This window comes from Chiloscyllium plagiosum, unplaced genomic scaffold (genome assembly GCF_037043375.1).
Source record: "Chiloscyllium plagiosum isolate Xiang-an unplaced genomic scaffold, Cpla_swu_hap1 HiC_scaffold_6, whole genome shotgun sequence".
NCBI classification, from domain to species: domain Eukaryota; kingdom Metazoa; phylum Chordata; class Chondrichthyes; order Orectolobiformes; family Hemiscylliidae; genus Chiloscyllium; species Chiloscyllium plagiosum.
In genome coordinates, this window is record NW_028270144.1 from 46849480 (window position 1) to 46863785 (window position 14306).

At 42.1% G+C, this 14306-nt stretch overlaps 1 protein-coding gene across 1 annotated transcript in view; it reads left to right on the forward strand.

Annotated features, from left to right (window-relative positions):
- The window catches only part of LOC122551041 (glypican-5), a 1004898-nt gene that overhangs the window by 647058 nt on the left and 343534 nt on the right, over positions 1 to 14306 (forward strand). The window contains exon 7 of the mRNA XM_087987984.1: positions 8582 to 8750. Coding sequence (XP_087844110.1) covers positions 8582 to 8750 — 169 coding nt within the window. The remainder of the gene's footprint in view (positions 1 to 8581; positions 8751 to 14306) is intronic.

Consider the following 14306-nt stretch of genomic DNA (forward strand, 5'->3'; position numbering starts at 1 on the left):
TGGAGGGTCCTTTCTGAGATTTCTTTCAGACCTGTTCATGACTGTTGGCTCCCTTTCAGTGACAGTTGCTCTCCCCCCCGCCCCCCATGATTTTTAAAAACACACATTTTTACCCCCTGACTACATCTGAAATTCTTACAGTCAGTTTGATTTCAGGCTGTCAATATCATCAGATTTTAAATTTGATTGGCTTTCAAGGGCTGAGTGTTTGGTTTAAATCAATTGGTCAGATTTGAATTGTTGTCAAAACAGCAACCAAAACTCAGGTATCCATTTGACAGCCAATTTTTACATGTTTGTTTGGAACAGCCCGTCTTCCCATTGCTCTGAATACTGGCAATGTTTGCAGTACGTTAAGATCAGACAAACACTTTCAGCCTTAAAAGGGACCATACATTCTTTTTGACTCACTATTATCCTACCCAGCTCCACAATATCTCTTCATGGGAAATCCTGTTCTAATGACACAAACAATCTGTGGAGTTATAAAATGCTAGCTACCTTGGTTGGCTGGATTGCTGGTTTGCAATGCAGAGTGATGGCAACACGCTGGGTTTCAATTCCTGTACTAGTTGAAGTTAACATGAAGGACAATCCTCCTCAGCCTCTCCCCTTACCTGAGGGCTGGTGACCTTCAGGATCTCTCGCTAATAAAATAGCAGCCCTCTAGCCTGGTAAGTCTATGACAATGTTACTTTACTTTAATATTGTACCTGGCCTTCCACTCTGCCCACAGGGAAATACTTGATGTTGTTTCTTCCCACTGAATATTATGGTTGCATTCATGAAAATCATAATATTAAGTGAAATTTAGGTTCCCATAAGAATCAATGTACAACTGGTGATAAGTTCCTTATCAGGAAACAAAGCATTATTCCATGTAAGTTGAAATACTTTGTGTTGCTAAGTTCAAGTAAACGTTGCTTCCTGCTCGCAGATCCTCCTGGTGACTTCCCCTCCCTGACACTTCGATTGTGGCCTCTTTCTGTCCTTGGCATTCTGAGTGGAGTCTGAGGCACCATGGCATCCCCTACTTATCAGGCTCAAGTCTGCCTGTTTGAGCATTATTTGTTCTTGGTCATATTGTAATAACTGCCCAATAGCATCTCCTTTCTTGCTGGCAACTACTACATCCAGGGTCCACTGAGACATAATGATGCTGCTCTTCTTGGTTGGCTGCTGGGCTTTGGCATTACTCCTGGTTGGCATGATGTCCATCATGATTGAACTTACTACGAGGCAGCATGCTGGAAGATCAAGCACAGGGAGAGGTCACACATTGAAAAGCTGGGCAAGAGGAGTGGCCTCACGTCTGAGAGCAGGAGAGGCTGCACTGAAATGGCACAAATTAGGTCAAACAAAATGAATCTCACAATGCTCAGCAAGATTATTTCTCACAATGCTCAGCAGGATTACTCCTCAATAACATGGCGAGGTTCAAGCAAAAAATGTTAAATGGGACAATGTTAAATGAGGACTTCGTATAAATACTTGTGTACTTCTGAAGCAAGCATTTTGTGGAGCAAACATTTAGTGTAGAAATCTTGAAATTAAGAAAACGTCTTGCTTCTTATCCCACAACACTCTCTGCAGACTGAAGCAATTTTAATCAATTTTGGAAAACACCTAACATTTGTACAATCACAGTCACAGGTGAGATAAAAATCAACAGTAGCTATTCTGTAAGCCTATTCATTAACACTGGTTGTGGTGATTATAGCTAGGGAGGTAGAAGGAGTGATGGAATCAGTGGGGAGTGTGTCGGGGAAGTTCCTTCTGTAGCTGGAGAGGTCTCATTAACAGATAGAGTTTTGATTTCCAAGTGACAGCTTGTTGTAAAATTGATATTACACACTGATCAACATCATGATCAGCCTACTCTCCATATCTGTATACAGAGCAGATACTCTCTGCAGTCAAATTAACACCCTCGCCAAAATGTATTCACCATTACTAGCACCATGTATGCATCATGTCCTGCAAGACTACTATTTCAAAAACCAAGAGTGCTGAAAATCTGGAAGCTACAAAGCCAACCTTTATGACCACAGGAGTCTTAAACATCCAATTTCTGGTGTCTGACTGGTGATTCACCAAACAAATAAGAAATAAGCAGCTGAATCTCTTTGGACTTAATTATCTGTTTTTGTGCTGTCTAAGTTCATGAAATAAATGATGTTTTTTTAAAAAAAGTTCAAAATATAAAGTGAACAGAGAAATGATGATCAGTATCAAAAACTGTAAAAATTACCCATGACTGCTATTATACCTGCTAAAAGATTCATGGAAACGAAGTTGGTGACCAATGGTGGAAATAAAGATACAATCTTTCTCAGCATCATGTGAGTTAGTGTGTAACCAAAAGTTCTACTGAGTCCCTTAAAATATTCAGGAACTGATCAGAAAAGTGGAGGGGCTGGATGAATATGTTTTCAGTAGTCCTTACTCTGAAAATGATCCATGACAGGCAGAGTTAAATGTTGCTTTTAGCAGTAAAATTGAAATGGTTGAGCATGTTGATTTAGAAAAAAAAAAGGAATCTCAAAATAGACCAGGCTACTGATGAAAGGGATTTCCAATAAGGGTCAATAGGTGATGGGACAGGTGTTGTGTGAGCCAGGATTTGTAGATTATGCCTTTAGACTGCAATAATAACTTTCCAAGGCAGAACCATGTAACCAGGGCCCTATTAATTTGACATCAGAAGTAGGTAAAATCCTCACAAATCATAAGAGAATCAATATCTTACAAATTAGACCAAGGTAGGAACATTAAACAGAACTTGTAGTGAAGGACGTCATGTCTCATCATTTTAGATATATTTCTTGAAGAGTCATCAGGTTATTGGATGGTGATAATCTGGTATTCATTGTGATATATTAGAGGTTTCCACACAGGGTCACTTCTTGGTGAAATGTTGGTAATCAACAATGGTGTATTGGCTGAATGCTGAGAGCAGTTGCCAATGGTTTTGGATCTGCTTGGAGACATGTTGCTTTGGTGAGTCACTATTCGGGTGCTTGTTATTAACTATTTTCTATGGACCAGAAATTCTGATCGGGGGAGAAAACCTGGGCTTGATTTCCCCAGCAGTGGCAATTTCTTGACTGCTAATGAAAGGAGAGAGCTTTGCATTTCTAAAAGGAGATTGTAATTCAGACTGCATCAGAAATGGAGAGCCATATTTCTATTCTGACATGTCCCTTTAGTTCAGATCTGTCAGGAAGGTAAAACTGCATCCTCCTTTCACAGTAGTTAGTTGCCACATTCTGAGATTTAAAGGTCCAGATTCACAGATAGCCATGTCTACATCTGTTGTCAAATGGTAGCTTTATGAGGTTAGAGTGAGGTTATTGTATCAGGTATATTGGGTGACAAGTGAGGAGGGAGTCTGGATGGAAGCTGGATACGTGAAAGTGTAGAGTATGCTACACCATCAAACCGCTGGCAGATTAAATCTGTGTTTTGCAAATGATTTTTAACTGAATAAAATTTAATTTCATTCAAATGGCCACCTCAAAGCAAAACATGCCTGTACCCTGCAGGGAAATGAAGAACACAGCGGGTGAATCACAGAATCCCTACAGTGTGAAAACAGGCCTTTCGGCCCATTGTGTTCACACTGACCCTCTGAAGAGCATCCCATCTAGACTCATCCCCCTATGCTATCCATTTCCAATGCCTAATCCACCTGAACTATACATCCCTGGACATTATGGGCTATTTGGCATGACCAATCAACCCAAATTGCACATCTTTGCACAATGAGAGAAAAGTGGAGCACCTAGAGGAAACCCATGCAGAGAATGTGCAAACTCTACACAGACAGTCACCTGAGGGTGAAATCGAACACGGGTCCTTGGTGCATTGAGGCAACAGTGTTAATCACTGAGCCACTCTGCCATGAAGGAAAGAGATTGCTAAAGAACTATGACCAGAATAAACTGAAGCTGGAGCCCATTAACATTCATGGGAACTTTAATGTTAAACCAATTTGTTGGATGAGTGTGTGTTTCTAATAAATATGTAATGAGTCCTTGTGTTGGGTATTGAATGGTCCAATAGAGGGGATTAAGTTTGTTGAGGTGGGAGACAATGCCTATTGCCAATCATGGTATTGGATGGAGAAATGAAGATCTGTACTTTTCCTCATTACTGCTGAGGTCCTTGAAATTCTTCCTGCACTGTATCTAAAACATAGTCGTGATGCTTTTGAGCTCTATATTTCAGGAATTATCCTCATGGCTGCTGGTGGACATGTTTTTAAACCTTCCTCCTACTGGCTGGAAAGAGATGATTGTTCTTTACCTTGTCTATTTTGAGATTTCTGTATAAGTTTCGGGGACCCTTGAGGTTTCACTAGAACATTGTGAAGCTCTTTCATCCTGCAGCATTTGACAAAGCTTCCTATGAAGAAGTGCAAGATCACTTTGTGAAATTCAAGACCCCCAGTTGACCCATCAGCAACTGCACTTTATATTCATTCATAACATGTGGACATTACTGGTTGGGTCAACATTTATTCATCCTCCCCCTCACTGAGGACGAACGATCAGTCCTCAGCAAAGGACTCACCTTCGTCCCCCTCCGTCCACGCATCAATGAATTTAATACACGCCGTGACATCGAACAATTCTTCCGTCGCCTCCGCCTCCGAGCTTACTTCCATAATCAGGACTCCCGCCCACCTTCCGAGGACCCCTTCGCCCACCTCCAACAAACTGCATCCACCTGGACACCCCGCGCTGGCCTATTACCTGCCCTTGACCTCTTCATTTCCAACTGCCGCCGGGACATTAACCGCCTCAACCTGTCGACCCCCATCCCCCAATCCAACCTCTCACCCTCACAACGCGCAGCCCTCCAATCCCTCTGCTCCAATCCTGACCTCACCATCAAGCCAGCAGACAAAGGGGGCGCAGTGATAGTCTGGCGCACTGACCTCTACATCGCTGAAGCCAAACGCCAACTCGAGGACACCTCTTCCTACCGCCCCCTTGACCATGACCCCACCCCCCATCACCAAACCATCATCTCCCAGACCATACAGAACCTCATCACCTCAGGAGATCTCCAACCCACAGCTTCCAACCTCATAGTCCGGGAACCCCGCACTGCCCGGTTCTACCTCCTTCCCAAGATCCACAAGCCTGACCACCCTGGCCGACCCATTGTCTCAGCATGCTCCTGCCCCACTGAACTCATCTCTACCTACCTCGACACTGTCCTATCCACCCTAGTCCAGGAACTCCCCACATGCGTTCGAGACACCACCCACGCCCTCCACCTCCTCCAAGACTTCCGTTTCCCCGGCCCCCAACGCCTCATCTTCGCCATGGATATCCAATCCCTCTACACCTCCATCCGCCATGACCAGGGCCTCCAAGCCCTCCGTTTTTTCCTCTCCAGACGTTCCCAACAGTACCCCTCCACCGACACTCTCATTCGTTTGGCCGAACTGGTCCTCACCCTTAACAATTTCTCCTTTGAATCCTCCCACTTCCTCCAGACCAAAGGGGTAGCCATGGGCACACGTATGGGCCCCAGCTATGCCTGTCTCTTTGTTGGCTACGTAGACCAGTTGATCTTCCGTAATTACACCGGCACCACTCCCCACCTCTTCCTCCGTTACATTGATGACTGCATTGGCGCCACCTCGTGCTCCCGCGAGGAGGTTGAGCAATTCATCAACTTCACCAACACATTCCACCCTGACCTTAAATTTACCTGGACCATCTCTGACACCTCCCTCCCCTTCCTGGACCTCTCCATCTCCATCAGTGACGACCGACTTGACACTGACATCTTCTACAAACCCACCGACTCCCACAGCTACCTGGATTACACCTCTTCCCACCCTACCTCTTGCAAAAATGCCATCCCGTATTCCCAATTCCTCCACCTCCGCCGTATCTGCTCCCAGGAGGAGTGGTTCCACCATAGAACACACCAGATGGCCTCCTTCTTTAGAGACCGCAATTTCCCTTCCCACGTGGTTAAAGATGCCCTCCAACGCATCTCATCCACATCCCGCACCTCCGCCCTCAGACCCAACCCCTCCAACTGCAACAAGGACAGAACGCCCCTGGTGCTCACCTTCCACCCTACCAACCTTCGCATAAACCAAATCATCCGCCGACATTTCCGCCACCTCCAAACAGACCCCACCACCAGGGATATATTTCCCTCCCCACCCCTCTCCGCCTTCCGCAAAGGCCGTTCCCTCCGTGACTACCTGGTCAGGTCCACGCCTCCCTACGACCCACCCTCCCATCCTGGCACTTTCCCCTGCCACCGCAGGAACTGTAAAACCTGCGCCCACACCTCCTCCCTCACCTCTATCCAAGGCCCCAAAGGAGCTTTCCACATCCATCAAAGTTTTACCTGCACATCCACCAATATCATCTATTGTATCCGTTGCTCCCGATGTGGTCTCCTCTACATTGGGGAGACTGGGCGCCTCCTAGCAGAGTGCTTTAGGGAACATCTCTGAGACACCCGCACCAATCAACCAAATTGCCCAGTGGCTCAACATTTCAACTCCCCCTCCCACTCTGCCGAGGATATGGAGGTGCTGGGCCTCCTCCACCGCCGCTCCCTCACCACCAGATGCCTGGAGGAAGAACGCCTCATCTTCCGCCTCGGAACACTTCAACCCCAGGGCATCAATGTGGATTTCAACAGTTTCCTCATTTCCCCTTCCCCCACCTCATCCTAGCTTCTAACCTCCAGAAACTCGATCCCCTGACCTGTCCGGACTTGTCCGACCTGCCCAGCTCCTTTTCCACCTATCCACTCCACCCTCTCCTCCCTGACCTATCACCTTCATCTCCTTCCCCACTGACCTATTGTACTCTATGCCACTCTCTCCCCACCCCCACCCACCTCTAGCTTATCTCTCCACGCTTCAGGCTCTCTGCCTTTATTCCTGATGAAGGGCTTTTGCCCAAAACGTCGATTTTGCCTGTCCTCGGATGCTGCCTGAATTGCTGTGCTCTTCCAGCACCACTGATCCAGAATCTGGTTTCCAGCATCTGCAGTCATTGTTTTTACCTCAACATTTATTGCCTATCCTTAAGTGTCCTTGAGAAAGCGGTCGTGAGCTTACTTCATGAACCACTCCAGTTCATTTCATATTAGCACGTTACACAACAATGTCACTGGGGAAGGAGTTCCAGGATTTAGACCAAGTGACAGTGATGGGACGGTGATATCTTTCTAAGAATGATGGTAAGAAGTTGGAGAGGAACTTGCAAGTGGTAGTGTTCCTATCTATCTGCTTTCCATGTCATAGAGTCCCTACAGTGTGGAAACAGGCTCTTTGGCCCAACAAGTCCACACCAACCCTCTGAAGAGTAACCCACACAGATCCATTCCCCTATCCCATTATCCTATATTTACCCCTGGGTAATGCACCTAACCTACACATCCCTGAAGACTCTGGGCAATTTAGTGTGGCCAATTCACCTAACCTGCACACCTTCGGATTGTGGGCAGAAACCAGAGCACTCAGAGAAAACCCACGCAGACAATGTGCAAACTCCAGACAGTCGACCGAAGCTGGTGCTAACCACTGAGCCACCTTGCCACGCCCTTCAAGATGGTTATGGTGTTGTTCTAGAAGATGCTATCTAAGGAGTCTTGATGAATTTCTGCACTGTAACTTGTAGGTAGTTTTGAATTCCTAAATCCTGCTTGGAATTAAAGCTAGAGTCATATTTCTGAACATTTTGAGTGGAGCAACACAAGTTTAACCATGATGCAAAAAAGATACATCTTCTGATTTGATTTAAGGTCTTCAGCGAGGTAGTAAGAAGACATGCATTTTTTAAAGTGAAGTGAAAGTGTCCCAAGGTCGAGGACTCTTAAAATAGTCATACAATTTATTGAAGTGTACATAGACAAGAAAGATGTGACTAACTGAAACAAGATCAGGTTAATAAAGTTCCTGGATTGTCAGTTTGGTCTCATTGTACTAAATGCTTCTGTTTTTAGACTGATACATTTTTGGCAGCAAAAATTATTAGCCTACTCAACAAAAATGATTAAAAATGTTCACACATTTTTCACACGTCCGTAGAAATTAAAATCAAAGCTGCAGTATAAAGTAAGTGTAGGACAATGATATATTAAGTCTTCATTTAAAATTGTTTTAAAAAAAGCTGAAGTCATAGAATGTGTTAGTTTTAGTTTGATAATATTTCTGCATTTCATGACACAGCACCATATTTTACAATTACAATCAATCATAGACTGTTTTATGACTTCACCAGTAGCTTACAATGATTTGTTCTTAGATCTTGAAGTTTGTGTCCGGTATAGATAGAAAAGGTATTAAGTTTTGCTAAATTAATGCAAAGAATACTTGAAATAAGCAACAACTTATCATTAACTGATGAAGGTATAAACAAAACATTTAATGGTCTTAATTTATTTTCAGCATTGTGCACATTCAGTTCAGTTTGACGATTTCCAACGTTTTCGGGTTTTTTTGTTTCATTTTCATAATTCTCATGTGTTTTAAACTAAAATGATGGCGAGGAAGAGTAGTATTCACATCATTGCAAATTGCTGTTTGCAGCTGCTGCAGGGAAAGGTGATCCCCAAGTATGAGCAATGGCATTCAGCAGAAGAAGGCAGTGGACAAGTAGATCATGATGACATCCAGATCAGTGGGGACTGTGATGATGAGGATGGCTGCATTGGATCAGGAAATGGAGAAGTGAAAAAATCTTTCAAAACGTCTGAATGTGAGTTTTGTTAATGTTATTTTTCCAAATTGATACCTTTGAAATGCATGTTTCCTGGAAAACGTTTATAATTTATTCATGATACCAATGATGTTTATAAACCCGCAAGTACTTTAATGGAAAGAAAGCAGTAATATTGAATTTGTCTCTCCATAAAAGGAAACCAAGAAAACAGTATCAAGAGGTTCTTTTTTGTTCTTTTAGCATGATTATGAAAATATAGAAAATCAGAAATAACAAACGGTCATCAAAATTATTTTGGTTCCCATCTGGGCAATTAACAGTTTATTAGATTAGATTACTTACAGTGTGGAAACAGGCCCTTCGGCCCAACAAGTCCACACTGACCCGCCGAAGCGTAACCCACCCATACCCCTACCCCTACCCCTACATTTACCCCTTTAACCTAACACTACGGGCAATTTAGCATGGCCAATTCACCTGACCCGCACATCTTTGGAGTTTATAAATGACTTAATGTATGTTTGTGGATATCTGAAAATGTTACTCCTAAATTGATGCTCAATACTTGTTTGTATGAGCAATTGAAAATGTTTGAAGTTTATTTATGGACTATTTCTTCTAGAAAAATGTTAGAGAAGTTATTTCTATTAGTCTGTGTTGAGCAAACTGGTCCTATAATGTACTACACTTAATACCAAAGCTAAATTCCACACAAAAATGGTTGTTTAAAAGGGTATTTAGCAAAATATAATCTAATTCAAGACTTGATGGTGAAAGCAGGAACACAAGATCAATAAAAGTTAAAAATCACACAACACCAGGTTATAGTCCAACAGGTTTAATTGGAAGTACACTAGCTTTCGGAGCGACGCTCCTTCACCTGATAGAGCGTCGCTCCGAAAGCTAGTGTGCTTCCAATTAAACCTGTTAGACTATAACCTGGTGTTGTGTGATTTTTAACTTTGTACATCCCAGTCCAACACCAGCATCTCCAAATCATCAATAAAAGTTATGTGCTTACCCCTGGATAAGGCAAACTATGAATCAAAGATGCAACTTTTCAGAACTTTGAACGCTCAAGTATTTGAAGACCTGGTTGAAATCAAATGTAAATTGTTTATTTAGAAGTTACATTACAAAAGGCTCAACGTCAATTTTATCTGTGTGTGTAATCAGCATTCTATTTATATAGAGAGACTGCAATTTGTCTGTCACGTCAGTTGAGGAGTATGTTGGGCCAATGCCCCTAATCACAGATGGATTGATTTTGTACAATGTTGCATGACATGAGTTGAAAGTGACTTGTAGTATGTTATACTGTTGTAGAATGAATTTGCATTCAACAGATCATCACCTCTGTCTGACACAGTAGAATTCTAAGAGTGCCTGAATGAAGGTGTATAGGTAAGTTGGAGATATTTTTGATGAGGAATGTTAATTTCCCTAACTAAAAGCACTCTTCAACCTTAAACCTTTCTTTCAGAAAATAAAATGTTTTGCAATATTATCATCAAAATGCAAGTACAATGTGTTGTGCTTATGCATTTTTACAACAGCCACAGTATACTATTGGCTGAATATTTTGCTTTGCTGTTACTAGGTATGAAGGGGGAAGGCACATAAAAACTTTCCTTCTAAGCACCTACTTGCACATTCCAAGCAATCTGGAATTTTACTGGGGCGGGGGAGGAAAAACTTGTGAAAATTGGAAATGAATAGTGCTTGTCCATCTGGTCTTGTATATCATAAAATGGTAGTACCAGAGATTTACATTTTATTTTCCTTTTGGAACCAACAGGGGTGAGACATTGGATAAACTGGTCAACCATAGGCCTACCCAACCTCATACCAACCTTCCCTCGTCCACCTTTGTGAGATCCCCGATCCTGGGTTTATCTGGACACAGCAGAGTGATGTGACCCTCTGTAGTCCCAGCTGTGACCAGCATTCCCAGTGACTCTGCAGCGATGACTAGCAGCCATTTAAGATGCAACTTTCCTGTCAGGATATGGGCAGAAGTCACACTTTAAAACAACGGACCTGTTGTTTTAAATTTTGCAGGGCAACCAATAGGCTGCTGCTCCTCCCACCGGCTTTTTTGTTGGTAAGAGGGGATAGAGGCAAGACTAGTGATACTTGTGAGATTGAATCCCATATTTGTATACAAATGTGAAACAAAATTGCAGAAACCTTATGAAGATGGTACTTTTTTTGAGTGAAAAATACCTTGTGACCACAGAACGTATTAAATTTACAAAGAATGTCATTTAAATTCAAGGACAGCTTCCTCCGGTTATCATGTATTGATGAATGATCAGTGAGCATTTCTGCCTGGGTCTGTTTCTGGTACAGGGCGAGTGTATCCATTTCAAAGACATTAATTGACTTTTTGATAGAAATTTGGAGCCTTCAGGATTGCCGTGAAGATTGGAGGAGTTGAAGATGCACGTTAAATGGACCTGTGGAAAAATCGTGGGAACATTTAAAAATAACTTCCTAAAAAAAAAATTAAGGGCTTAGGTTATTAGTTACAAAAATGTTGGAGATGGGAAAATACACTTTTTGATGACCTAGAGCAGTGAGACATGTGACAAAATCTTCAGGAAGAAGTCCAGTTATGGTTGATCACTGCACTTTGGATTCACTATTTGCCTGATACAGTAGTAGTAGGAAATGGCAAAAGCATGAAACCTCTATATCACCAAAGGAAAAATTTGATTGCTAAAGCAGTTCATTTTCTTACTTTCCTTCCTATCAATGCCTGTCTCTGCTTTCAACAGACCCACAGTTCCCGCATGACAATAAAAGTCTAAAGTTTGTTAATCAATCAGTGTTCTGTACATGCAAACATTTCTTTATCTTGTACTGTATTTTGTGACCATCTTTTCCCTGTAAGTTTCCCTCCCAACACTGAATGCATGCAATTTATGCATTTTAAGTGTTGCCTAGCTATACAGAAAAATACGAAGAGATTGTGCAAATTGTGTAAATTACCCAGACCTTCCAGATAAATTAATGGGACCATTGTTTGTTTTCCTCTTATTTCTATTTCTTTTCATCCCCTTTTCTCTTATTATCATTTTTGACCTATTGTCCACCAACTTTGTTCTGTCAACTTACTCAATCTATCAGTATTTCCTTAGCATTTTTATTCTCCCAAGTACACAGTATCTGATACCACCATTTTTTGTGTAATTGGCAAACTTGGATATATGGCTTCTTAATGTGTTATCTAAGTCACTCACAAGTACAGTGATGGATTATGGACCAGATTCTTGTGTGATACCATTAGTCTTCAAAGAATTTGTATGAATGCGACAGAGGTGAAAATTAATTTCATGAGAAGATGATTGCATGGAAGTAGAAGTTAACCAATAACAAAAGAGAAAACAAAGTTAACCAATGAGGAATAAAGAAGTTAACACTTTTGATATGTACATTGAACTGCAATGGTGAACAGATGAAAAAAAGATTAATAGTCCAAATATAATGGAAGAATTACTATACCCAGAAAGAATATTCTACCCTTGCCCTTAAATTTATTTCTGTTCAATTAACTATTTTCAGCAGAACTGTCTTGTAAGTAAAAAAGGGCAACTCATAAATTACAGCTATCCACTATGTTATTGTATTCCCCTCTAATCCTGCAGTCTTCTGTAAATTATTGTGTCTTGTGCTCTGAATTGCGTTGGAATAGTGTGTATTATATGCAGTTGAATGTTTTGCAGAATCAAATGGTATAAAAATATTTGTGAAAATATCTTCTACAATCACTCAGTAGAATTCAAAGTTGAAGTTTTCTGAGCTGTTACATTAGAACATTCATCTGGAGTTGATATTCTGCCGATGCCAGAAACCCGAAACATTTTGGGGTCCAGACCCCATGACTTATCCACACTGTTAACATGATGCAATTTTTAAATACCGATTGTCTAACTGGGCCGCTGGAGAGCTTGGCACCCAATTAGTACTCCCAGGGATGGCGGGTTGGATGGTAACTCCCTTCTACAGAAATGATGTTCTTAAACTTGAGAGGGTGCAGAAAAGATTTACAAGGATCTTGCCAGGACTGGAGGGTTTGAGTTGTTGGGAGAGGCTGAATAGGCTGGCACGTTTTTCCTTGGATAATGAGAGGCTGAGGGATTATAGAGTCATAGAGATAAACAGTACAGAAACAGACTCTTTGGTCCAACTTGGCTATGCCTTTCAGATATCCTGGATAAATACATCACCATTTGCTGGCACTTGGCCCATATCTCTCTAAACCCTTCTTATTCATATATCCATCCAGATGCCTTTTAAATGTTGTAATTGTACCAGCCACCACTTCCTCTGGCTGCTCATTCCATACACACACCACCCCTCTGCCTCCTTTTATGAAATCATAATCATAAATAAGGTGAATAACTAATGTCTTGCCAAGGTGGGTGAGTCCAAAACTGGAGGGCATAGGTTTAAGGTGAGATGGGAAAGATTTGAAAGGCAATGTTTTCAATGCAGAGGGTGTTGCATGTGAGGAACAAGCTGTCAGAGGAAGTGGTGGAGGTGGGTGCAATCACATTTAAAAGGCATCTGGATGGGTGTATGGATAGGAATGGGTTTAGAGGGATATGGCCCAAATGCTGACAAATGATTCTAGGCCAGATTTGAATGTCTGGTCGGTGCAGATGAGTTGGACCAAAGGGTTTGTCTCTGTGCTGCATGACTCCATAACTCTATGGCTCTGTGACTCTATAACTGTCAGAAGATAGGACAAATAGCAGTCATTATTGGTCAGAAAGTCAGCAGCTTCACAGCACAAATGGCCATTGAAAAGATCTTAGACATGCTATCCATGAATAACTATTAACTTTTCAACAATGTTACTTCAGCAAAATCATCCCTTAATGGCTTCTCACATTAGTTTACACTTCAATGCACCAGACAAGTTACTTTCCTTGATCAGCGATTTGAAAGTTTCTGGTCTTCAACAAGCCCAATGATAAAGTTTCTGAAGGAGGTTTAATAGATAGTTTCTCCTTGTCATCTTGCTTTGAAAATTGTACATTCTGGAGGTATAAGAGCACCATTTCCCTTTCCAAGTGCACTATTGTGAAGACGCATCTACACCCAACCACTTCCCTGGAGCAATTGAAAATGAAATTCCCTGGCTGGACTCAGACAGTCCCTAACTGAATTTCCAATTACCTGTGAGAGCAGTTTCAGGTGCAAAATTGGAATATCACACACTGAAAAGCTGTCCTCGGTTCCCCACATTTAATGGCGTGTTTAGATTTGCAGAGCATGTGTGAAGAAGGGAAAGCCAGAAACCTGCATGTCTCTGATTAATTGCTTATAGAGCTTGTTAAGAGTATTTGAAACAACCATTAGCAATTTATAAATGACCAGCATGAGATAAGCAGAAGAGCTCTCGTAGTGTCCCTACCTCTCAGTCAGAATCATAGAATGTCTACAGGGTGAATAGAGGCCATTTAGGCCATTAAGTCTCCAAAGAGCATTCCAGCCTATCCCTGTTGTCCTGCATTTACCATAGCTAACCCACCAAGCCTGCACACCGCAGGACAATTTTGCAAAGCAAATCCACCTAACCTG